The 24,380-nt window shown below is 53.5% G+C and overlaps 2 protein-coding genes across 6 annotated transcripts in view; one reads left to right on the forward strand and one right to left on the reverse strand.

Annotated features, from left to right (window-relative positions):
• TOMM34 (translocase of outer mitochondrial membrane 34) lies at positions 1 to 16,638 on the forward strand. 2 transcript variants are annotated; one of them, XM_002721228.6, is made up of 7 exons: positions 1 to 288; positions 3,018 to 3,117; positions 4,111 to 4,263; positions 7,524 to 7,693; positions 10,710 to 10,857; positions 15,334 to 15,460; positions 15,682 to 16,638. In XM_002721228.6, exons 1-7 carry the CDS (start codon positions 162 to 164, stop codon positions 15,784 to 15,786), a joined length of 930 nt encoding a protein of 309 aa, XP_002721274.1. In that variant the 5' UTR covers positions 1 to 161; the 3' UTR covers positions 15,787 to 16,638. The 2 variants fall into 2 exon arrangements, 1 of the variants encoding a protein (XP_002721274.1); XR_016216531.1 differs by lacking the exon at positions 10,710 to 10,857 and having other exon boundaries at positions 19 to 288.
• The window catches only part of PABPC1L (poly(A) binding protein cytoplasmic 1 like), a 25,601-nt gene continuing 17,681 nt past the window's right edge, over positions 16,461 to 24,380 (reverse strand). For 3 of the 4 annotated variants that reach the window (XM_089307936.1, XM_089307935.1, XM_089307938.1), the window contains 6 exons: positions 24,065 to 24,193; positions 22,596 to 22,705; positions 21,012 to 21,135; positions 19,760 to 19,890; positions 19,364 to 19,438; positions 16,461 to 19,021 (listed from right to left, as the gene is read on the reverse strand). In XM_089307936.1, the coding sequence (XP_089164062.1) occupies positions 19,370 to 19,438; positions 19,760 to 19,890; positions 21,012 to 21,135; positions 22,596 to 22,705; positions 24,065 to 24,193 (563 nt within the window). In that variant the 3' untranslated portion in view covers positions 16,461 to 19,021; positions 19,364 to 19,369. The remainder of the gene's footprint in view (positions 19,022 to 19,363; positions 19,439 to 19,759; positions 19,891 to 21,011; positions 21,136 to 22,595; positions 22,706 to 24,064; positions 24,194 to 24,380) is intronic. The other variant, XM_089307937.1, reaches the window with a different exon arrangement.

The following is a 24,380-nucleotide window of genomic DNA, read 5'->3' on the forward strand; positions in this document are numbered from 1 at the left end:
AGAGGGCAGGGCGCGCCGCGCCTCCCGTTCGCGCAGGCGCCTCCCGTTCGCGCAGGCGCCGCCCCCGCGGGCTGAACAGCTTGCCGCGCGAGCTTCCGCCCGGAAGCTGTTCCTCAGGACCGGAGCGGGCAGCCGAGGCTCCCCCGACTCGCCGGCCGGGGATGGCCCCCAAACCCCCCGACTCCGTGGAGGGGCTCCGCGCCGCCGGCAACCAGTGCTTCCGCAACGGCCAGTACGCCGAGGCCTCCGCGCTCTACGGCCGCGCGCTGCGGGCGCTGCAGGCTCGAGGTTCGACCTCTCCCCCAAGTCTCCCCAACCCCCGCCCCGCCGCCGCCCACCCTCTCCCTGCCCTCCCGGGCTGCCTTCCCAGCGGCCGAGCGCCGCGCCGCCCTCCTCCGCGCGGCTGCCTACGAGAAACTTCCTCGGCCCTTTCTGTGCGCCCGCCCTCTAACCGCCCTGTCGACCCTTGCCAGCCCCCTGCCCCGCGGCTGCTCGCTTTTCAGTTACTGGTGGGCGCCGACCGTGTAGCGAGACCGGGGGCGGGGCGGGGGTGCTCTCCCTCCAGGACCGCGCGTTCGAGTTTTGTGGGGGCTGGGTCGGTGTGGACCCCAAACTCTTAAACTCGTGTGCGGCGGCTGGGGGGAGGACTGGTGATGGAGCCGACCGGGAGCCCCTTCAGACAGGGCCGAAGGCCGGCTAGGGAGCGGGGTGGGGGCGCGAGGGTGGGGGCGCTCAGCATTCGGGGTGCAGGGACCTGCGGTTAGGGAAGCCCCCCGACGGAACGCGCAGGGCGCGCGCGTTCCAGCAGTCAAAGCCTGGGAGGGATCGCGAGGACGCGGGCTGAGCTGTGAGGGCAGAACCTTATTGTGAGGGTGTGTTAAGCACCGGGAAGGAGTTTGGATTTTATCCCTGCGACTGGAGGATTTTAAAGAGAGAAGTAGGGGCGATGTTGGGGGCGTCGCGGCCGCTGCCAGCTCCCAGCTCCCTGCTAATGCACCTGGGAAAGCAGTGGAAGATGGCCCAGGTGCTTGGGCCCCTGCACCCACGTGGGAGGCCCGGAAGAAGCTCCTCACCCCGTCTCCAGGCGCTGTGGCCGTCTGGGGAGTGAACCAGCAGATGGAGGACTTCTCTCTCTCTGACTCTGCCTTTGAAATAAAGCTCATGTCAGCGCACTTGAAGTTGCTGAGGCGTCTGAGCTGTTAGCGTGTCTGCCGTTTCCGTTTGGCCTGGAAAAGCTGGTGCTCTTGTCTGACTTCATTCTGGGCCTCCATAAGAGCTGGCCTGGTGTCTGGTTTTAGCGGAGTTTGGTTATTGTCCTGGTACTGGTTTACTAGGTAACTTGGTTTCTCTGATCAGTTTTCTTAGTCTTTTTTTTTTTTGACAGGCAGAGTGGACAGTGAGAAAGAGACAAAGAGAAAGGTCTTCTTTTTCCGTTGGTTCACCCCCCCCACCCCCCATGGACTCTGCGGCCGTTGCACCGCACTGATCGGAAGCCAGGAGCCAGGTGCTTCTCCTGGTCTCCCCATGCGGGTGCCGGGCCCAAGCACTTGGGCCATCCTCCACTGCACTCCCGGGCCACAGCAGAGAGCTGGCCTGGAAGAGGAGCGACCGGGCAGAATCCTGCGCCCCGACCGGGACTAGAACCCTGTGTGCCAGCACCGCAGGCAGAGGATTAGCCTAGTGGCTGCGGCGCCGGCCTGTTTCCTTAGTCTTAAGAGGAACACAGGGACCTGACACCCTTCCAGTAAGGCTGGGGAGCGATGCCCTCACAGTAGGCGAACACTCACTGTTGGGGGGGTTGAGTGACCTACGCAGGACCATAGGCTGAGCTGTTCTGATGCCCTTTCTACCCCACCCCACCCCCAGCTGCTGTTTCTTAGCCACAGTGCTCTGGACATGAGACCAATTACAGGGTTGTTTTAAAATTGTTTTATTTTAACGGCAGAGAAAGAGGAACATCTTTCAGCTGTTGGTTCACTCCCCGAATACCTGCGACAGCCAGGGCTGGGATCTCCCACGTGGGTGGCAGGGACTCAGCTACTTGGGCATTTACCTGCTGCCTCCCAGAGCGCACACTGAGAGGAAGCTGCATCACAAGCAGAGTGGCCAGGACTCGAACTTGGCATTCCAGTCTGGCGTGCAGGCTTCCCAAGCGGTGGCTTAACTGCCACGCCAAGCGCCTGCTCAGGTGGCAGGTTTTGAATACTATGCTTGGTCCTTAAGGGCAAGGATGTATTTTTACGTATCTCTGTACTTTCTGTCACAGGGCCTGGTAAAATAAGAAAACCTGGTAATCAGGTTATTATTGGTATTGAACGAACAATATCAGATATCTGCCTGGGAACATGACACATAGGGGAAAAAGCAGGTTGCAGGAGGATGGGCCCTAAGGTGCCAGGTATGAAGTGCTTGCAAATTACCTTAAAAAAAAAAAAAACACTCGTGGCTACTTGATGGATTTGAGCCTCTGTGATTCCTGAGGGGGAGCTCTGCTTTGGAAGAGGGTCTGATCGTTCCCCTCCCCACTGGATATCCTGGATCTCGCCCTGGTGCACTTCTCCGTAGTCCATCAGACCCAGTTCATGATCGCCGGTCGGGCGAAGTCCTTTCTGGCTTGACCAGGCTGAATGAGCCTGTCAGGTCAGCACCGCCCGTGGTCAGTCCTTTTATCGAGTGTGTGAGTTCGTGTCTTTACCAGGTTTCCATGCTTTTTGTGATAAAATTCACACACACAGACACACGTTCACCGTCACACAAGCAGTTACAGCATGGATTTCTTTGAGGCAGGAGCCAGCTGTTCTGTGTTCATCTTTTGCCTGGTACTGAGTGTAGCGCAGAAGTCAGTGAGTGAGGAGTGGTCGGTTCCCCGTGGCAGCAGCGGCCCATCGGACCAGTGAGCTTGGTCAGGTTACAGTCCCTTAGCCCATAGAGCTCCGGGCGTGAAATGCATCGCGGGTCCCGAGGTGTCCATTTCCCGGCCTGATGAGCTCTTGTCCTTTCTGCCCGGCCCTGGGCAGGCTCTTCAGACCCCGAGGAGGAGAGTGTTCTGTACTCCAACCGAGCGGCGTGCCACCTGAAGGATGGGAACTGCTCAGACTGCATCAAAGACTGCACGTCGTAAGTAGCCGGGGAGCTCTGGGGGCCCGGGGTCTCAGCATGGGAGGCTGGATCTATCCGGCTTGTTTCTTTGGAAGGGTCTCACCAGTCGTACGTGTGGAGTACACTAGGAAGTGTTGTTTGGGGCTGCAGGTCACCGGGAACGGGAGGTTCTGCGTGGCCCTGTGCTCCTGACTTGTGTTTCTGGAGTCTGGGCTGCATGGCTGAAAGGCAGGGAGGTGGGCAGTTACGGGTGGGCCTTGGCGTCTTTGTGGGACAGGGACCTGGGGTGGGGTGGACTAGCAGACCAGTGACTCCCGGGGATTTGTATGGGATACATGCGCGTGAGGGAGGGAGATGGGGAAAGAAGGAAGGCTAGAGGCTAACAGATTGTCTCCAAAGAAGCCAGGATCCATCAGGGATCTGCTGTGGCAGGCACTGAAAGTCAGAATTATACAGGAAACCTCGTCCTTTTTAGGCCAGTCTAGTCCTGCCTTTTTCCTGAGATCGGAAATCCTTTTGCACAGCCTTGTTCTGCCCTGGTGACTCACGGGACGGGAGGAGGCTGAGCATGCGCTGGAGCCTGGGTGACACTGATTTGTACCAGGCCCTGTGCAGGCTCCCTTCTGAGAGTGCTATGGGTGCTCTGTAGGGAAGCACCCTTCCCAGGCCAGACTGAAGTGCTCTGCCTAGGGTCACAGGGTCAGTAGCAGGTCCCACTCCACAGTCTGGGCCACCACTGTGGCCGACAGGCACTTGTCATGATTTAGGGGGAATTTAAAATTCTAGAAGTTGACATACACGCGCACAAATTTCAGAGTGTCAGTGGTTCTCTGCCCTCCTTTCCTCTCTACTTTAGTCTTAGGTTGAAAACAGTCCCTGTTCCGAGGTTTGGTGTTTTTAGCTGACTCAGCCAGAAATTACCTGCGGGTTGCAGGTGACCCTGCCTGGGCGAAACCGCGGGGGAGCCCTGGCGGCTCAGCAGCCGGCAGACGTGTTTGCCTCCCGTTCTAGAGCACTGGCCTTGGTTCCTTTCGGCATTAAGCCCCTGCTGCGGCGAGCCTCTGCCTACGAGGCCCTGGAGAAGTACTCCCTGGCCTACGTCGACTACAAGACTGTGCTGCAGATTGATGAGAACGTGATGTCCGCCGTGGAAGGCGTCAACAGGTGAGCCTGGTTCCCTGCAGGTGGGCTCTTGGCAGTCCTGTCTGCCTTGACTGACTGTGGGCATCTTCTGGGGCAGGGAGGGAGGAAATCCCTTTGGCTACACACAGACTATTCCAGATAAACATGAGGGGAAAGTGTAGAAGGAGAATCTGTTGCATTTAGTGGGTTCGTTTAATGAGTCAGAATTGAGGTTGATTCTTGTCTAGATGTGCAGATTCATTCACACTGGACTGTTGCAGTTGCTTTTGCCTTGTGATACCCTCATTTGTCTGATGATGCTTCTCTTCTTTATGAGGGCTACTGGAAAGCCAAATGTCAGACTGATAGACCCTTAGTAGGACATCATGTATTTAGTATTTAGTGCCTCGTCTCTGGCTTGTTCGTCAGCAGCTTTTCTCTGCTGTTTATGGCTGGTGATGTGCCAGACCTTGTGCTGGGTCCTGGGCTGCTGACTGAGATGTCCCTCTCCCCGCCCTCAGGGAGTTGGTCTCAGGGAGAACACCAGTCCGTGGTAGGCAAGACAGTACAGTGTGATGAGTGCTGTGGTCGGAGGCCACACAGGGGCTCTAGGAGTGCCTGGGAGACACCTGACGAGCTGGGAGGAAGACGGGAAGCCGGAGAGGGCTTTTCAGAGGAGGTGAGCTGAGACTGAGGTCTGGGGTGGAGGCCCTCAAGGAGATGTGCAGTGTGTGCAGCTGGGAGCAAATCCTGAAGCCGGAGCTGCAGGCAGGGACCTCAGCCTGGCGTGGCTTGGTGAGGCCAGGTCAGCAGGGGCTGGCTGCAGGGGCTTGGACGTAAACCTGAGCCAGGGTGATGCCATGACAAGGTCCTTAGCCGTGGAGCAAGATGTGTGTTAGAGAAGAGCTCACTGGCTGCCATGCTGAAGGGGACACGGGAGGAAGGGGCACGCAGCCAGTCCAGGAGAGAGGGCAGAGGGCGAACAGGGGCACCGCAAGGATGTCTGCGAGCTGTGGGGAGGGGAGGGGAGGGGAGGGGAGGAATAGAAGAGGACGTACAATGGGTGATGTGTCATACATACAACACATAAAAAGCGATAACATGCACGAAACAGTTCAGAACAGAGCAGAAAAATACAGGCCAGATTACAGGCTGGAGGGTCATCAGCATAAAGGTGGATTGAGGCTGTGGGGGGAATAAAAGCGCGGGAAGAGTGTGGGGAAAGAGGATGGAATTCTAAGAAAGTCCAGCATTTGAGAGGCTTAAGAGGAACGGCAGCTGGAGAGGTGGGAGGAAGTCTGGGGCTTTCAGTGTCCCCAGGGAGGGGTGCTTCAAGGATAGAGACGTTCTCAGCGTCGGCTGTTCCCAGGAGCGGGTAGACGGGGTTGAGCAGCGGCGTCACTGGTGGTCCTGATGGAAGCGATTCAGGGGCTCAGAGGCCGGAAGGCGGTGAGGTTGAGTCTGGCTGTGAAGGGAGCCAGGGGAGCGTAGCTGGGGTGGCAGAGGGCTGTCCAGGAGGATCTTAAGTGAGGAAAGCGTGCAGAGACTTGAATGCTGACAGACTCAGTAGAGAAAAAGGATGCAGATGTAGGGGGAGAGTTGCTGCCTGCGTGTGGTCCCTGAGGGAGGCAAGAGACGATGCAGAGCCCAGGGGAAAGGACTGGCGAGGAGACAGAAGAAGGAAACTCGGGGTGCCCCACGCAGGCAGGTTTGTGTCTGGGGAATGAGAAAAGTAGTTGTGAAAAGGAGCTGGGTTGAGGGACACGTTTGAGGAGAACAGAGGTCTGAAATCAGGCCATCCAGGAAAACAGCTTTGGCAGCCTAGGTGGAGACCATGACTTTGTAATGATACCAGTCTGTGGGGTTTTCATGCTTGTATCATAGGAACGTGTTAGAGGGAGCAGGAAAGGACACAATTGATGCTATTGGATCTTTCTTTAAAAAAAAAATTTGTTTTTACTTATTTGAAAGGCAGTGTTACAGAAGCAGAGGCAGAGAGACACAGAGAGCTCTTCCATCCACTGGACCATCCATTCATTCCCCAAATGGCCACAATGACCGGGGCTGGGCCAGGCCAAAGCCAGGAACCAGGAGCTTCCTCCAGATCTCCCATGTGGGTGCAGGGGCCCAAGCACTTGGCTGCCATCTGCTGCTTTCCCAGGTGCATCAGCAGGAGGCTGGATCAGAAGTGGAGCAGCTGAACCCATATGGAATGCCAGCGCTGCAGGCTGGGACTTGAACCCACCATGCCACAGCACCGGCCCCTCTATTGAGTCTTAGTGCCATGTACTGTGCTTAGGGCTACAGATGAGTTAACAAAGTGGACATGGCCACTGAGCAGCCTTTGAAGCTGAGATCTAAAGAGTAAGTAGGAGTTGGCTGGGCCTAGAATAGGTGAGAATGGGAAGGGGGAAAAGATCGTTCCAGGGAGAGGAAGAAGCCTCCGTAAAACCTCGAACATCAGAATCAGGAGGGAATGTGGCAGGAATGCAGGAGGAAGCGGACCAGGTCTCAAAGTCTTTGGTGGCCCAGGGAAATGAGAACCACTAAAGGGTTTTAAGAGCTGAGAATGATGGGGCCTGGCACTGTGGCATAGCTGGTAAGGCTACCGCCTGCAGTGCTGGCATCCCAAATGGGCACTGGTTCCGAACCAGCTCTCTATGGTCTGGGAAAGCAGCGGAAGATGGCCCAAGCCCTTGGGCCCCAGCACCCATGTGGGAGACCTAGAAGAGGCTCTGGGCTCCTAGCTTCAGATCAACCCAGCTCCAGCTGTTGTAGCCTTTTGGGGAGTAAACCAGGGGATGGAAGACCTATCTCTCTCTATGCCTCTGAGTCTGTAACTCTACCTTTCAAATAAATAAATAAGAGAATGACATGAGAAGATTTGTATTTAAAAAAAAAACAAAAAAACTGAGCAGTAATCAGATGTCAGGTGCTGGCATGACTTTATAGTAGATTTATTGAGAAAATTGAAACAAAACATGACCTTTCTTGGGGAATGTGTCATTTTGGAAGACAGCGTTTAAGCTCCCTTAACAAGCAACACATCACTTGAAAGTTAATGCATTGTGACCAGGCTCAAGGGAAGGAGTGTGGTGACCAATCTGAGAAACTATTTCTGGGGGCAGACTCTGGTTCCAACATTGCTACATTGTGTTTGGAGTACCAAGAGATGGTTCACACCAAGGGAAAGTAGTAGCATGGCTTCTTCAGAAAGGGCCTGCCACCTCCCTTGGGGGTGTGGGAGGAGGGGGGTCCTCCTGACTCAGCCAGAAACCTCACAATGCTCCCTGCCTTTCCAGAATGACCAGAGCTCTCATGGACTCACTCGGGCCCGAGTGGCGCCTGAAGCTGCCCTCTATCCCCTTGGTACCTGTTTCAGCTCAGAAGAGATGGAATTCCTTGCCTTCAGAGAACACCAGAGAGACAGCTAAAAGCAGATCCAAAGAAAACACAACTGTGAAGAACAGAGGTAAGTGGCGACTCCCTTTCAGGGGTCTTGCAGTCCCCCTTAGCCACTCCAGAGTTGTTCCTGTAAAAACCGACCTTGTTTAGCTGAGTCTTACTTAGCCTTGTAGATTATCTCAGCGTACGGGAGGGTGGTGATGACCCTGACTCACAGCTATAGGATTAAATGACACAAGGCCTGCATAGCTCCAGGGCAGGGGCTGGGTGGTGTCAGCTCCTGTTTCCTCTGGCAGCATTTGGGACGGTTTTGGTTGCACTAACAGAGAACTTAATGTGGGGAAAGTAGTGAAGGGAGTTCATTGGCTTGTGTAACTGAAAAGTGGGGAAGGAATTCAGGCAAGGTGTGCTCCTGTGTCATCCTGACTCCTGTCTCTGGACTTCTCTCCCCTCTTTGTTGAGTGTCAGCTGTCGTCAGGCAGGCGTCCCTGGTAGTAACATAGCTCACAACTCCACACCATGCTTCAGAGCCAGAGGAAAAAAAGTCTTTCTGTCTGGTAGCTTGCTAGGAAAAAAAGAGAACTTTTCCCCTCAAATCCCTGCCTCACATTTCTTCTCCATCGTTTCTGTTGTGTGGCAATAGGCCGTTCCCTGACACTATGACCAGGTGATCAGACTATGATTAGCTCAGTCCTGAGCCATCTGCCCACCTCCATAGCTACAGGGTACTGCTTCCTCTGGGACACATGTGCTGTGTGAATCCCTGGAGAAGGCTGAACAGGAGAAGGACCATCAAGGCTGGGCAGCCATAGATAGGAGACTGCCCACCTAACTCGTGTTGGGACTGTTTGTCAGGCAGAGCCTCATGAGGAAGCTTGGAGGTTCCCGGCAGGCCAGCTCGGGAAGTGAGGGTAGAGCTCTGCTATGTGTGAGTGACCTTGAGATGTTAGAGGAAGGCGGCGTTACCCTGCTTCCCAGGAGGACACTTGTGTAGCCATAGACAGCATTCATTCTGGTGTTTGCTGCTGTCTCCCACAATGAGCATTTGGGGTGCTAAAGAACTAGGCAGCTTCAGTGCACCTACCACTTACCTCACTCTTTGTTTTTAATTTGTTTTTAAAGATTTATTTATTTATTTGAGAGGCAGAGTTACAGAAAGAGAAAGAGAGGTCTTCCATCCGCTGGTTCACTCCCCAAATGGCCACAATGGCCAGAGCTGAGCTGATCCAGAGCCGGGAGCCAGGAGCCAGGAGCCTGGAGCCTCTTCTAGGTCTCCCACGTGGGTGCAGAGGCCCAAGCACTTGGGCCATCCTCCACTGCTTTTCCAGGCCATTAGCAGGGAGGTAAATTGGAAGTGGAGCAGCCAAGACTCGAACCAGCACCCACATGGGATGCTGGCGCTGCAGAGGCTTAACCTACTGTGCCACTTTTCTTACTCTTTTGGAGTCACTAAGGCGTGGGTTCCAGGCCCTGTGCTCAGTGGTGTAACACACAGAGGATAAGGGCAGTCTTGCCCTCAGAAATATCTCAGTTTAATGAAGGACTGAGAGATGTAATCAGAACATTTTATAATACAGAGAGGAGGAACAGGTGCGTTAGTGTTTGGGAAATTCAAAATAGAAGGTGACTTCACTGTGCTTGGGAGTCACAGAAAGACTAACAGAAGAGGCAGCGGCAGATATGAGGGCTCGAGCTGCACCTTGAGGATGAGGTCCTCAGGTGGGAGGCGGGAAGGGTGGAGACCTCTTGGCAGAGACAGTGGAGGGCAGTGGGGAAGGTGGGTGCTGTGGAGAGCGGGAATGAGTGGCTGCCCTGGGTGTGTGCAGCCGAGCCCCAGGGAGGCTGGAGCGGTGCCTGCGTTGTAGCTGCTGGGAAGCACCGCTGGCCACAGACCGGAGCGTGATGGGCACATGAGCTGTGATCCTGCAGCAGTGGAAAGGAATGGACTACACAGCTACAGTCAAAGCAGAGGGCTCTCTGGAGTACGACTCGGGGAGGGGGGAGCGAATCATAAAAGAATACAGAGTTAGTCTTCTGTGTGAAACTCTCAAGCAAAGTAAACAAGTGGTTTATGGGTACTGTCATATATAGTTAAGCTGTTTTTTGAAAGCAAGTGAAAGCACAGAATCAGGGCAAGTAGTTCTCTGTTTTCTCCGGGAAGAGGGGTCTTGAGAAAGTTCATGGAACTAAAGGTAAGTTTATTTTGGTGCGGAACAGTTTTGAGGTCCACACTACATCCATAGTATGCCTTTTCCATGAACATTTTGAAGACCCGCTCCTGCTGGGGGCGGGGCGTGCACAGAACTTCAGAGGACCCCAGGGCTGTTGTTTCTTAAGCCGGCAGTGAGCTCAGCTGCTCCTTGTATACTTACAGCCTTACCATTGTCATTAACACTCAGGATTTTATAAAGGTAGCTTTTAAAAATTAATTCCAGCCAAGGCTGGAACAGTTCATTGGAACCAGGCAGTGAAGAGCCTGGACAGCAGGTCAAGCAGCTTGGATTTCACCTTGTTTTCTCTCCTCCCTCCTTGAAGGCTGGAGCTGAGCTGCACACGTTAGGTGAGGGGGCACACTGGCAGGCCCACACCCAGACAGGGCTGAAGAGTAGCTTCTTTGGCCATTACCTGAAAGCCCAGAGACAAAGGCCTTCGCCTGATGCTTCTTTGCTAAGGAGTGCTTATTCTCCTGTTTTAAGTTTATCGTGTATTCTGTCCTTCCTCTAACAATAGCCTGGTGTGAAATAGGTGTCGCCCCATTGTATTGATCAGGAAATTGGGGTTCAAAAATTTTACCAAGTAGGAACGCCAAGACCAGGACCAGGGTTGCTTTTTCTCAGGTATATGTTGTTATGTGTATGTGTAAATGTTTATACTGTCAGGAGTCCCCAGCCTCTTCTGAATGAAAACCTTTCATTTTCCAGAAGCCCTTAACCGGGGGAGGTCATGGGTCAGAAGGGGTGATGGCAGCAGTGTAGCAAGTCTCTGGGGGAAAGAGGTGTGCAGGCAGCTTTGATGCTAGAGACCTGCTTCATCTCGGTTGGGTACCTGCTCCATGGTTTTTCCTCTTCTGAATTTGTGTCTAGTGCCTTCTGCTGGGGATATGGAGAGAGCCAGAGTTCTGAAGGAAGAAGGCAATGAGCTTGTAAAGAAGGGCAACCATAAGAAAGCTATTGAGAAGTACAGTGAAAGCCTCTTGTTTAGTAACCTGGAATCCACCACATACAGCAACAGGTATCTTCTGCACAGCTGCTGCCCTGGGGACTTCAGGACACTGGATGTTTTGTTCCAGAGTCTGCTCAGGGACTGCCTGGGCTCCTCATCCCTAGCACTGAGTCAGCATGTTACAGCTCAAGACATGCATTCGCCTGTTCTGATCACTGTGGCCTTGGCCCTGCCAGTGATGTGAGCTCAGTGCTGCCAGTGCCTTTGCTCTCTTAAAGGGTAGAATCCGAGGGATGTCGAAGGGTAGCCTGGGCTTTGGTAGCCCCTCTCCCCAAAATTTTCATTAACCACCCCAAATAAGCACACAGTGTAAGTAAAAGCAGTGTGCCTGTCGAGCAAACACAACCTTAACACAAGTTTGTTGGTATCTCCACAGTCCCCCTGCTTCCCACCCTGTGGTTTCACCAAGACTATACTGTTGGAAATTTTGGCACTGTCTTGGAGAGTGCTAGTTCAGACCCGAGGGTGTGGAGTAACTGTTTCCTGGCCTGAGGTTAGATTTGTTGGCCTGGAGGAGGCTGTGTACCATCCAGCCAGTAAATGGTGGAGCCAGAACTGAACTTGGCTCTAGGGAGGTCCTTCAGTCTGCAAGAAACCGTATCTGATGCATGCATTAAAATGTGTTCTGTGCCTGTGTTTCCTCCCAAATCAACATACTGTCAGGTTTAGAAATCTTGGAGCTGATGTAGGTTCACTGTTCCTATTCAAAAATCTTATAAAATGTGTCAGATTTTAGTAAGATAATATGGTCCATGTACTTACTGAATTATACAACACCACAGCAGGGTCTGGGGCAGCTTGCTTAAAATCGATTATTAATATTCTTGCAGTGAAACATAGAAATTCCATCTTGACCTGAGGTGGCATAAAGAAACTTAGCAGCCCATGTCAGTTCAGGTGAGGTTTTGCTGCCAAATGAGTTGAAAAGAGAATTTTTGTTTTGATATTTTAAAAATTAATCTTTGGGGCTAGCATTGTGGCGTAGCGGATTCAAGCTCCAGCCTGCAGCACCGGCATCCTGTATGGGCACCAGTTCGAGCCTGAGCTGCTCCACTTTCGGGTCCAGCTCCCTGCCATGGACTGGGAAAGCAGTGGGAGACGGCCCAAGTCCTTGGGCTCCTGCACCCGTGTGGGAGACCCAAAGGAAGCTCCAGCCATTGCAGCCATCTGGGGAGTGAACCAGCAGATGGAAGACCTCTCTCTCTGTCTCTCCCTCTCTAACGCTTTCAGATAAATAAATCTTTAAAAAATTAGTCTTTATTTAAAAGGCAGAGAGACACAAAAACAGACATAGATCTCCTATCCTCTGATTCACTCCCCCAGAGGCCCACTACAGGTAGGTCTGGGCCAAGCTGAAGCCCAGAGCTGGAACTACAGGCCTCCCACTTGGGTAGCAGCCATCACTTGCTGCCTTCCAGGGTGTGCATAGCAGAAAACAAATCAGGAGCTGGACCTTGAGTCCAGGCCCTCCACTATAGGATGTGGGGACCCCAATAGGTTTGTTAACCACTGTGCCAAACACCAGCCCCAGATTTTGGTTTTAAAGCTTGGATTTGGTGCCTGTGCTTTGCTGCCTCACTGGACCAGGGGTTCCTTGGTTAACTTGAAAAAGGAGCCTGCAGCCCCATTTGCTCCATGGTTGTGTGGCATTGTCTTCAGATTCCTCTGGGCTTTTTTGGCCTTACTTAGCTTATGCTGCTGGGTAGACCCATTCTCCTGGATTTTTTCCTCATGCAGGACAGTGTTTTGTTTTCCTTAAATGTTCTTTAAAGAGATGTGTGTGTATCACACCATTTTTAACTCTTCTGCTCTATAATACCTTGTGGAACTGGTCTTTTCCTCATTCTTCTCCCATCCAAGTACTTACCAGGCCCGACCCTGCTTAGCTTCCGAGATCAGATGAGATCGGGCGCGTTCAGGGTGGTATGTAGACTTTTTCCTCATTCTTCTTCAGAGCATCCTGGCTCCTCTAGCCCCAAAGTTTGGTGTTCTAGATAACCCTTAGGGTCATCTTAGTGAAATACCACATTCTAGATGTAGTTGTAACATTCTGCCTCATACGTGTGCGTCTTTGTACAGCTGCCTAGCCCTTGTCTGTCCTAGGTTCTGTCTGTGCAGGTGAAACAGCACAGCGTACCCACCACTTGCCAGGCCTGGAATGGCCTTCCCACCAGTCTCGTTTAGTGCTCAGAACAGTTCTTCAAGTTAGGTCATAGCTTCATCTGAGCTACACAGGCTCAGAAAGATGAATTAATGGACAGAGAGTTAGAGAACTAAGACATGGCGCTGCTAGGATTTCAGCTAGGTCTTTATGACTGCAGAGCTTGTGTTCCTTTGCACTCGCGCGTGCTGTCTCCCGTGGACCAGAAGCCAAGTGTTCATGGTGGCGGTCTATCATCTTTCATGTAATCCTTCGAAGTCATATAAAATCATATTAATCACAACTCTTACATTCTGAAGCCACTAATTAGTGCATAATGCATATTAAGTACTATCATTCCTCTGCTTCTTGGAAACTCAGCTAAATCTGTAAATTGCCAGAGCCCATTGGGAGAAAACTTTAGTTTCTATAGAATTCTATATTCAAAATTTATATCAAGGACTATTCAAAAACTTAAATGGGCTTACAACCGTTTCACTTTGGTTGTAATTTGTGAGCCAAGGGCAGTTTTCACTTGGGGTCACTCATTCAGGGTCATCAAGATGGTGGCCCGTGCCACAGTCATCTGAAGGCCTCTTTACTGCACATCTGGCATCTGGGCCAGGACGAGCAGATGGCTGGGGCATGGGCAGGAGGAAGGGCTAGAGCAAGCTGGTGCCTCTCCTGGCAGCCTTTTCACACGTGCTGGCCCAAGTTTCCTCATGGCATGGTGGCCCCTGAATGGCAGCTGAAGGCTCCATCCAAGAGTGAATGTTCCCACAGCCCAAGGCCAAAGCTACAAAGTCTGTATGCCCTAGCCTTGGCAGTTGCACTCTACTGGTGAGAGTAGTCACAGAACTGCCTGATTCAAGGAGTGAGATCTTCCCACCTATCTTTGGGCAGAGTGCCAAAGAACTTGCTATGCAGGGTTTCTAATCTATGATTCCATGTGATCACAAATACTAGAACAGGTGTTTAATTAGTAATATCCATCCCAAAGTTCATCTGAAAAAATGACAGCAGCATAAGAGACTGCAAAGTCAAAGTATTTGGAAAGGAGGGATTATCCAGCAAATGGTGTTGGATTGTCTGGGAAAGAGTTAAAAATAAACCTGAACCGCACATCACTGCTTATTTTAACACGTTGCAAGTGCATTAGATGTAAAATGTGAAGCCATTAAGTTCTGGAAGAACACATAGGTTATTTACCTTCCATTGGGGAAGTCACACAGAAGTCGTTAAAGGAAAAGTTGGATAAATTTAACTTCCTAAGATTAAAGCCAGGGTGCGTCCAGCTAAGTGAATACCCTGCACCCATTCAAAGGATGATGGGCTTGGATAATGAGCTTCAAGAAACCTAACACTGTCGTTAGTGACCAGACTGAATGGCAAAGAGACACAGATGCAGAATATTGAATTGTGTGGAAGTCCATGATTGTTTCTTCCCCAACATTTTATCATGAAAATTTCTAAAATACTGGAGGGTTGAAAGAATTGTACATGGAACACCCATATACCTGCCGTCTAAAATCTATAATTTATATTCAGCCATGTTGATCCACCTGTTTTTCATGCCTTTCACAGTAAATCACAGTCATCTTTTTATTTCAGCCCCAACATGTCAGCTTGCATTTCACTCATTAGAAGCCAGTATTTATGTGTCTTTACATATATAAAGTGGGAACTTTTTTTTTTTTTATTTTTTTTTTTATTTGAAAGGCGGAGTTAGAGAATTCATCCTCTGTTCATTCCCCAGTGGCTACAACAGCCGGAGCTGGGCTGATCCGAAGCCAGGAGTTTCTTCCAGGTCTCCCACGTGGGTGCAGGGGCCTAAGGACTTGGGCCATCTTCTACTGCTTTCCCAGGCCATAGCAGAGAGCTGGATCAGAAGTGGAGCAGCCTGGACTCAAACCGGTGCCCATATGGGATGCCAGCACTGCAGGTGGTGGCTTTACCCACTACACCACAGCACTGGCCCCCATTTATGTTTTCAAAGAGATCATTTTGAATATGTGAAAGGAAGATCTTAGGGAGCCTTTTCTTTGCTTGAAAGAGCTCACACAGTATGGGAGAGTGAAGTGGACAGAATGGTAGAGCCAACTGAGGTTACAGTCTAGAGTCACACATACTGCCCCATTTGAATCCCAGGTGATGCTACCTTGGTCAAGTTCTTGCACCCCCAATCCATCATTTTCCATCTGTGAGAAGAGGCTAGGATTGTTGTGAGGATGAAGAAGTTAGAAGTAGCCAGCAGAGTGGGTACTCAGTGAATCGGAAATCACTTGTCAGACTCCGTCCAGCCCTTACTAAGCGACTGAAACCTCTGAAACGGTCTGTCCCGTCAGAGCGCTGTGCCATCTGGTCCTGAAGCAGTACAAGGAAGCCGTGAAGGATTGCACAGAAGCCCTCAAGCTGGACGGGAAGAATGTGAAGGCATTCTACAGGCGGGCTCAAGCGTACAAGGCTCTCAAGGTATGAAGGTCCCAGTCGGAAGGCACTAGTGTGGCCAGAGATGGGTGCCAGTGGTGGCACATCGGTCAAGCGAGGTGGTGTCGGCCACATTCCTGCTCATCCCGAGGCCCTGGGGCAGCTCGGGACAGGCTGGGATTTGCAGCATTCCGCTGTCTGTCCCAGTCCCAGCTTGTCCCACCGCAGCCAGGAGCCCTCCCCCACACGCTTTTCTTTCCGATTAGGACTATAAATCCAGCTTTGCAGACATCAGCTGCCTCCTGCAAATTGAGCCCAGGAACGTCCCTGCACAGAAGTTGCGGCAGGAAGTTAACCAGAACCTGAACTGAAAACCCCAAGAGGCAACAGGAAGCTCCTTCCCGACTCCCCCAGAGCAGCCAGGAGCCTCCTCTTCTGCGCCCCCTCTTGAAACCCAGCATGCCCAGAGTGAGCTCTCACGCTCCCTCCTTGGCCCCTCAGACCGTGGCCTCCCGTCCCGGAAGAGCCTTTGCTTGTTCAAATGAACCTCAGAGTAGTCACACCCAGACCTTGTTTTGCCAGAAGGTCCCCATGAGAGCTGAAGTGGGAAGCTGAGGTTCTGGCCCCATCAGCTGTGATTCTGAAATCTGACACATTACACACAAAGCTTTGTCCCTGCCCCAAGCATGTTCCAGATTCCTTGTAACTTCACCAGACCCCATGTCCGTTGCAGTGAACCTGAACAAACGGAGCTTCTGGGCAGGGGTCGGGGGGATCCTAAAGAACCCTGGGCCCACCTTCGCCCATAGCAGTCTGTCGAGCTGGTTCTCCAAGGCTGCAGCCTCCCCATGGGGCAGCTGCCGTCCCCACTCTGCCCTTGGCACAGTCATGTGTCCGAGCCCCAGTGCCTTTTGTCCAGGCCCTCTGCTGGGGAGGCAGAGTGCTGGACTCTGCTACCTTCTGCATGGAGGTACCCACGTGGCGGCAGGAGCCCAGTGGCTGTGGCCGCTTCTCCTGGAGGTGGGATGGGGACTTAGCAGTGACCACTAGTCACTGCCTCACGGTCAGTGTTCTTCCATTCCGCGCAGGGACTTGCCTTCTTCCAATAGTGGCCCCTCCAGGCTTCTTCATTCTTTGTGATATGTTGAAGTTCATTTGAACTGACTCTGGTTTTGTTGAGCTGTGTGTTTAGCTACTGCATTAAAAGGCTTCCTTCTACATAACAGCGGCTGTGCTCCTTCATCCAGGCCTTTACAGCTTTGCACCTGGAACTTTGCGGAGCTCCTGGGCATTCATCCAGTCTTGGACCAGTTTACTGAAATAACCTGCACGGGCCAGGCCTATGTGTAGTGCTCAGGAAGCAAAAATGGATAAATGAATACAGTCCCTCCTCTCAGAGCGAGCAGTTCATGAGTCACACAAGTGTACAGTGCAGGTGGCTGGAGAGTCATGAAGGAGTTGTCCCCCAGTGTCTTAACTGCCCTCCCGCAGAGATGCAGTGCAGCAGAGGGCCCCTGAGGAAGTAAAGCCTGAACCGAGTAAGGTGAGAGGCAGTGTAGACAGAGGATAGACAGAGGGCAAAGGCCCTGTCAGGAGGACAAGGTGAGCAGGTGCAGAGAAGGGCCATCAGGTTCACAAGACATGGTCTGGGGAGGCTGGAGAGTGCTATGGGATCTGACCAGAAATAGCGGCTACCACCCCCGCCCCACCCGGGCCCTGTCCTAGTTAAGTTCCTTTCCCCTCACAAAGCACAAGTTTTGTGACTGCACAGTGCAGAGGGCTTTGTCCCTTGGCTCCCTGTCACAAGCCAGCTCGACCGCAGTGAGCTGCTCCGTGCAGCGCTGCTGGCCTTTCTGAAGGGCGAGTCTGCGCCACCCGGGCAACCCCAGCCCTGCGGCCGACGGGGATTTCGGAGTCGGACACGCCCCGTGGGCACGGCCAGCGGCGCTGCACCGCCAACGACTGCCTGATCTGAGGCAGGCTTAGTGGTGACTGCCAGTCACAGGCGACTTGCATTGTCTTCTCAAACTCCAAAAGGCAAGCGTCTGGATTTCCTGGTGAGAACAGGCCAGGCCAGGACCCCTGAAGAAGCCTTGCTTTCCCTTGTACTGTGGAGATCTCTAGAGAAGTGGCGTGTGTCAGATTCCTCATCCCCCTCATTGTCATCTTCGAAACTTAGCTCTAGTCGGTCATTTCCAGAGAGACTTGGAGGATTAAAGTCTCTGCCTCCTGTGGGTTAATGTTAGGAAAGGGACACCCAGCTATTGAGGGGATTGTCTTAATGGCAGTGATTGGATTGCCCCGCCTCTCCAGAAGGTTAAAGGTCATTACATGAGGAAGACAGGGTCTTCGACAGGCTTCCGGGTGGGGGGCAGATCATAAGGGTTGCACAGGCCACAGAGTTTTGTCTGTGCCCATAGTAAGCTGCTGAAGGATTTATGCAAGGATGAGACTTCAGATTGGGATTTCGGGAAAAGCCTCAGGTTGCACAGTGAAGGGCAGGTTGGGGACAGGCCAGCAGAGATGCAGCCAAACCAGGGAGGCACTGCAGGAGTCCCACTGGCGTCAGGTAGGTGTAGAGAAGCCTCAACAGAGCCAGAGAGGCTGTTTACTGAGTGCCTGGGTATTGGGGGTGGGGGTACGGAAGTCATGAGCTTGGCTTTAGACATGAATTTGAAATGTTAACAGATAACCAAGAGCCAGTGGCAGGTAGACAGCGGGATGGAAGGTCTGGGACCCAGGAGCTCCTAGAAAATTGAGGGTCATCCTAGACTTCGTACACTGAGGGGTTTTGAGTTAGATACCAAGGAGGAGGAAAGGCAGTGAGACGAGGAGAGGGCTGGCATCAAGCCTGCAGAAACCCAGCGTGCAGCATTTAGAGGGAAGAGGGTGAACCCACAGGGACGGCTTAGAAGCGGGCAGGGCTGGATGACAGCAGGTGGGAGGCTTGAAGTAGCATGTGTGGTGCATGAAGACTGAGGCGCTGACACCCCTGCCGGGAACCTGAGACCCCCTCATTTCCTGTATGGGAAGAATAGCTTGACCTGGGACGTGTTTCTACAGGAGTTTCTACGCGGTCCTCCAGCCTGGCGCCTCGGTGTTGGCCCGCCCTACGGGGCGCTCAGGTCAGGGGTCCAAAAGCACCAGGCACTTCAGATGTGGGTACCTGTTCCTGTAGACCATCCTTCTCAGTCCACGGCATGATGAAAGCCACTTAAACCCCGCCGGGCTGGTGATGGGCTGGTCCTTCCGAGCTCGGGGCTGCTGCAGGAGGCCCAGCTTAGTTCCCGACAGTTCTGTTCTGGGGTACTCAACCTCCGAGTACTCTGGCACCTGTCGGGATCCGATTCCTCCAGCCAAAGACCTAACAGTCAAGTCTACCCTTGCTCTGCCCCCACCTCCCTCAGAGGCAAGACAGATTTCTGCATCACTTTTAATGCACAAAGCAAGAGAATAGGCTGGGTGGGTGCCCAGCCTTCATTCCACAGCCAGCACTCAGGCACAGAAACAGACCAACTGGGAAATAAGTTACAGTTCACAGGGCCTCTGAGCTGAGAGCAGGAACCACTGTTCTCTTGGCAGCCCTGAGCATGAAGATTCCATTTTCTAGGGATGAAAGGGAAAAAGAATACACGTTTTTAAAGCATGGCAGTCACCTGGTCGCCCAAGAAGGTCTAGTAGCCCAGGCCTTCAGGCAGGCAGAACCCAAAGGAATCCCAGCCAGGCAGCTGGCCAGAGAGCACCTCCTCTCTACACTGTGGTCGTCCACACCTGTGCCAACTGCACAGTTGATCCTCTCCCGATTCCCATACCTTCTTGGAGGCTCCACCCTGGAAGGGCCTCAGGGAGAGCTGAGGCACGGCCTGGTTCTCAGTGGCGTGGGAAAGGCCCCGCCCAGGTCTGCAGAGCCGCTCCCGGGCTCCGCTGCTCCGTCACCCTTCCACCCACCTGGCTTCAGTGCGTGAACACCTTGGGCTGCTCCGCGGCCTGGTGGGCCTGCAACACTGCCACCGCCTCTTCTATCTGTGGGACACGAGGGGAGGGGCTTCGCACAGGGGCCTGAAGGGCCTTGACCTCCCCCTGCCTCAGCACGTGAGAGGCAAGGATCTGGCTCCTCAAAACAGGGCTGCACTGTGGGGCAGCCACAAAGCCTTCACTCCGACACCGAGGCAGACACGGCTCGCCTGAGAGCTACGCAGCCCTGTAGGCGGTGGAGGGGCTGCAGTCACCAACCCTTAAAGCCCCTCTCCCGCACTGAGGTTCACCCAAGTATTGGCAAGATGACTGGCAGCGTGCAGCAGCTGCCTACTGGCTGCTCCAGGAGAGCCCCCGGGCTCCACCTACCTTGGCGTGGAGGGACTCCGGAGACTCCAGCATGAGCAGCAGCTCCGAGTTGTCAATCTCCAGCAGCATGCCCGTGATCTTGGCAGCCAGCTGCTTGTGGACGTTGTGGATGAGGGGGTAGAGACGCTCCCCTGCGGGGAACAACCTCTGGTGGTTTCTGCGCAAACACGCCTGGCTCGGAACACCAGCACCCCAGGGCCGGCGACACGGGGCACGGCAGTGAGGACAGCCGAGTTCTTGTTCCAGAACTGCTCCTCGCGGGCTGTGTCCCTTAACCTTAACTGGCTCCAAGCCTCTTTTCCCAACAGGAAGGTGAGTAGCGGACCCTGCCTCAGAGGGCTGTTTGAAGAGTCAGACCTGTCAAGTGTGAGGCAATCTGCAGCATAGGGGCCGAAACCAAGTTGGTCACTGTTTACAAACTGCTCGTGTGTTATGTGAGAAAGAGCTGGAAGCATACGTATGGAAGTACCTGACGGAACGAGACTGGGGCGGGGGATAAATCCACCTGCCACCATCAGGTGTTTCTAGCGACGGCCTTGCTTTATCGGTGGTCAGCCCATCTTGGCATTGAGTGGAGGGCCCAGCCAGGATGGACTGCCCCAAGTCGGGGGCAGAAAGGGTCTTCCCTTGTGGGAAGTGGCAGCGTTTACAGGACACTGCTAACAAAGCCCTTCTACCTCCACGAAGTTCATTTGGGATGCGTCTGGGGACAGGGTGCAAACCCAAGGTCAGCCAACGAAGTGACAGGGTGCTGGCCACGGGGGCCTTCAGGGAAGGGTCTCGAGATCTTGCTTGTGAAGTAAAGAAGCAGCCAACCAGGAACAAGTTTGCTCATTCATTCAACAATTAGGGGCATCGTTTTGCAGGGCCTGCCCTGGACAGCAGTGATGGAGAAGAACCACACAAGGAATTCAGAGTCTGTGGGGAAGAACATGTTTTCCCAACACACGGACATCTCCCACCTCCCTGCAGTGGACACTGGGCGGCCAGGGACATTTGCAACAGCTGCCTCTGCTGAGGAGAGGTGTGGGGAACAGGCTGTTTCCCAGCCCTTACTCCTGCCCTGGCCCCGGATCTCCCACATCCGCGTGTCTCCCACCTAAGTCACAGATTAGCAGAGCTGGAAGCAACCTAACCTAGATTGGAGAGGTGGCTTAGGCAAGGTCAGCCAGCAGGCTGGTCAGCAACGAAGCTGGACCCGGCCCACGCTCCCAGCCCCGCTCTGTTCCAGAGCTCAGGACCAGGTACTCACCAATCATCTGCTTCTGCTCGTGCAGGGGCGCCGCAGCCAGCATGGACGCAGTCAGGGGCTCCTGGCCGGGGACGTGCACAGCAGGCTCCTGGAGCTGCACACGGGGCCGGGACGCAGCCCTTAGCTAACAGAGGCAAGGAAGGCCTCGAACACTGTGCCAGGTGGGCACCAGGCCTCTAGGAAGGTTTTGCAAGAGGGAAGCAGGGCCCAGTTCTGGACACTGAGGTGGGGCGGAGTCCCGAACAAGGAAGGGTACAGTGGACCAGAAGACAAAGTGATGCTCTCTCGGACATTTGCTGCGCTGCCATGACGTTCCCCTGACGAACTTCACCAAGCAAAAGCTACACGTCACCCCTTCAATCACTTGGTGCCCCCCCCCCACACACAAGCACCGTTGGCCAATCAAACTTGACGGACACATCCCCAGCACACGTCTGTGCCTCTCACATCTTGGTAACTTTATTTTTTAATTTTTTGACAGGCAGAGTGGACAGTGAGAGAGAGAGACAGAGAGAAAGGTCTTCCTTTGCCGTTGGTTCACCCTCCAATGGCCACCGCGGCCGGCGCGCTGCGGCCGGCGCATTGCACTGATCCGAAGCCAGGAGCCAGGTGCTTTTCGTGGTCTCCCATGCAGGTGCAGGGCCCAAAGACTTTGGCCATCCTCCACTGCACACCCGGGCCACAGCAGAGAGCTGGCCTGGAAAAGGGGCAACCGGGACAGAACCGGCACCCCAACTGGGACTAGAACCCGGTGTGCCGGCGCTGCAAGGCGGAGGATTAGCCTAGTGAGCCGCGGCGCCGGCCAACATCTTGGTAACTTTTAAAGCATGTTTACTGCTTAAAAGACTACTCTCATTTTGCAAGAAATAGTGTGATCTAGACCCACTGCACTTTTAGACAAGATAGCACAAGGCTGACCCTGAGACCTTTTGGGGACCAGGGAAATAAATCCAGAGCCTCACATTGAATTGTAGATATTTTCAGTTCTGTTTTGAAGACCCATCATGCCCTTTAATACTGAACATATTCCTGGAATTCCTTTCCTGGCTGCTCAGCACAGATACTACAGAAATTTAAGTTCATGTTGGCAATAACCCAGGCAAAGTAAATCATAATTAATTAGTACACAGAATGCGACCCTGGGGCTGGCGCTGTGGCACAGTAGGTTAATCCTCCACCTGCAGCGCTGGCATCCCATATGGGTGCAGGTTCTAGTCCTGGCTGCCCCTCTTGCAATCCAGCTCTCTGCTATGGCCTGGGAAAGCAGTAGAAGATGGCCCAAGTGCTTGGGCCCCTGCACCCGCATCAGGAAGAAGTTCCTGGCTCCTGGCTTCAGATCAGCGCAGCTCCGGCCATTGCAGCCATCTGGGGAGTGAAGCAACGAAAGGAAGACCTTTCTCTCTGTCTCACTCTGTCTGTGACCCTGGCCCTCTTTCCCCCTCCACTAGCCTCTTAGAAGCTGCAGACCTTAATAAATGAAAGTTAACAAGAGAAAACCAAGACCCATAGGGCTAACACCATAGCCAAGGTTGTGAGCCAGGACTGCCGGAGCCCAGCCTCCACAGCCCGCGGGGTCAGCCTTACCATAGGCTGGCTGTGGTGGCCCCCTGAAGGGCATCGGTACGGCAGGAGAGGCCGGCCTGCGATAGGGCATCCCGTCCCGCTGGGTCCTGTGGTCTGGGTACCAATGTTGGCTGCAAAAGACAGGCAAGCTTGGAATGGCTACTCTCAAAACCAACTGAAAACAAACAAAACCAAAACCAAAAACAAGCATTGACAAGGAGGTGGAGAAATGGGAGACTTGGTACACTCTTGGTGGGAATAGCAGGTGGTATAGCCAGTATAGGCAAAAAAAAAAAAAACTCAAAAAAATTAAAAATAAAATGACCATATGATCCAAAAATTGCACTTCTGGGTATAGACCAAAAAGAATCAAAAGCAGGGTCTCAAAGAGATATCTGTATCCAGTACCGCTACTCACAGCAGCCAGGGAGTGGACGCAACCCAGGAACCCCATCCTCGGATGGACAGGTAGCACCACGTGGGATATCCAGATGACGGGATATCATTCAGCATGGAAGGGGAAGGAGACTGACATGCTACAACCTGAAGTTTTATGTTAATTGACTACAATAAAAAGAAAGCAGGGGCCAGCACTGTGGCGTAGCAGATAAAGTCTGCAGCACCGGCATCCCACGTGGGTGCCTGTCCAAGTCCCGGCTGCTCCACTTCCCATCCAGCTCCCTGCTAATGGCCTGGGAAAGCAGCAGCAGATGGCCCAGGTGCTTGGGCCCTGCACCCACATGGGAGACCTGAATAAAGCTCCTAGGTCTTGGTTTTGGCCTGGCCCAGCTCTGCCTGTTGCAGCCACCTGGGGAGTGAACCAGCGGATTAAAGAAGATTTTCTCTAATTCTGACTTTCAAATAAATAAGGAAGGAAGGAAGGAAGGAAGGAAGGAAGGAAGGAAGGAGGGAGGGAGGGAGGGAGGGAGGGAGGGAGGGAGGGAGGGAGGGAGGGAGGGAGGGAGGGAAGGAAGGAAGGAAGGAAGGAAGGAAGGAAGGAAGGAAGGAAGGAAGGAAGGAAGGAAGGAAGGAAGGAAGGAAGGAAGGAAGGAAGGGGCGGTGTCAGGGCCCAGCAATAACCTAATGTCAGGGACTGAGCCTGGCTCGTTCACTCAGATGTCCCAGTGCCAAGCATGGGGCCAGCACACAGTGGATGTGGAAGATCCACTGAGTGAAACAACAGAAGTGTTTGCCTTCAGTCCAAGTCGATAGCCTCATACATTCCCAGCTGCTGCAGTCCCTACTACACGCATGCAGGCCCTGGTTAATCCCCACAACAACTCAGGGCCACTGTTTCCATCCCGACTTTAGATTCCAGGTGAGCCCATGCTAACTTCCCTGCTACACACATCAGCCTGGATGACCGAAAGGGTGTCCAGCAAGGTCACCATGGAAACCAGTCCCAACTCTCACCCCAGTGACAACCACAGCACCATGCCTTTGTCCCAACATCCCACACCCCCCTTCCTCATGGCCCTGCCCACACTCACCCACTCTTTGGGTGGGAGGCACCGGCCGTGCCACCTGGGTGGAGGCCTGCCTGGCACTGCTGATGTGGTCCCGGGGGCGCCGAGGCACACCTGGTGGCCGCACGGTTGAGGCAGCTGGAGGACAGGTGACTTGTGACACAGAAAACATGGAAGAAAAAGGTTGGGGGGCAGAGTCAGAGTGGCACCATGACCATGGGCCCTGAAGGCTCCAAGGCCATCTGGGATGGGCATTGAAAAGGGCACAGCTGGGAGTGGCGTGAATTCACCCAGAGGAGTGTGGAAGTCCACCATGGCAAAGCCCACTAGTGTCAGCCCA

Source organism: Oryctolagus cuniculus, chromosome 11 (assembly GCF_051225735.1).
Source record: "Oryctolagus cuniculus isolate XC-2025 breed Fujian yellow rabbit chromosome 11, ASM5122573v1, whole genome shotgun sequence".
Lineage (NCBI taxonomy): Eukaryota > Metazoa > Chordata > Mammalia > Lagomorpha > Leporidae > Oryctolagus > Oryctolagus cuniculus.

What these genes read in the sequence shown, in the direction of transcription:
- TOMM34 (XM_002721228.6), top strand. Translation starts at nt 162, where the DNA reads ATGGCCCCCAAACCCCCCGACTCCGTGGAGGGGCTCCGCGCCGCCGGC. An exon ending in GCGGGCGCTGCAGGCTCGAG is followed by an intron (nt 289 to 3,017) that starts GTTCGACCTCTC and finishes GGCCCTGGGCAG; the next exon opens with GCTCTTCAGACCCCGAGGAG. An exon ending in GCCGTGGAAGGCGTCAACAG is followed by an intron (nt 4,264 to 7,523) that starts GTGAGCCTGGTT and finishes CTGCCTTTCCAG; the next exon opens with AATGACCAGAGCTCTCATGG.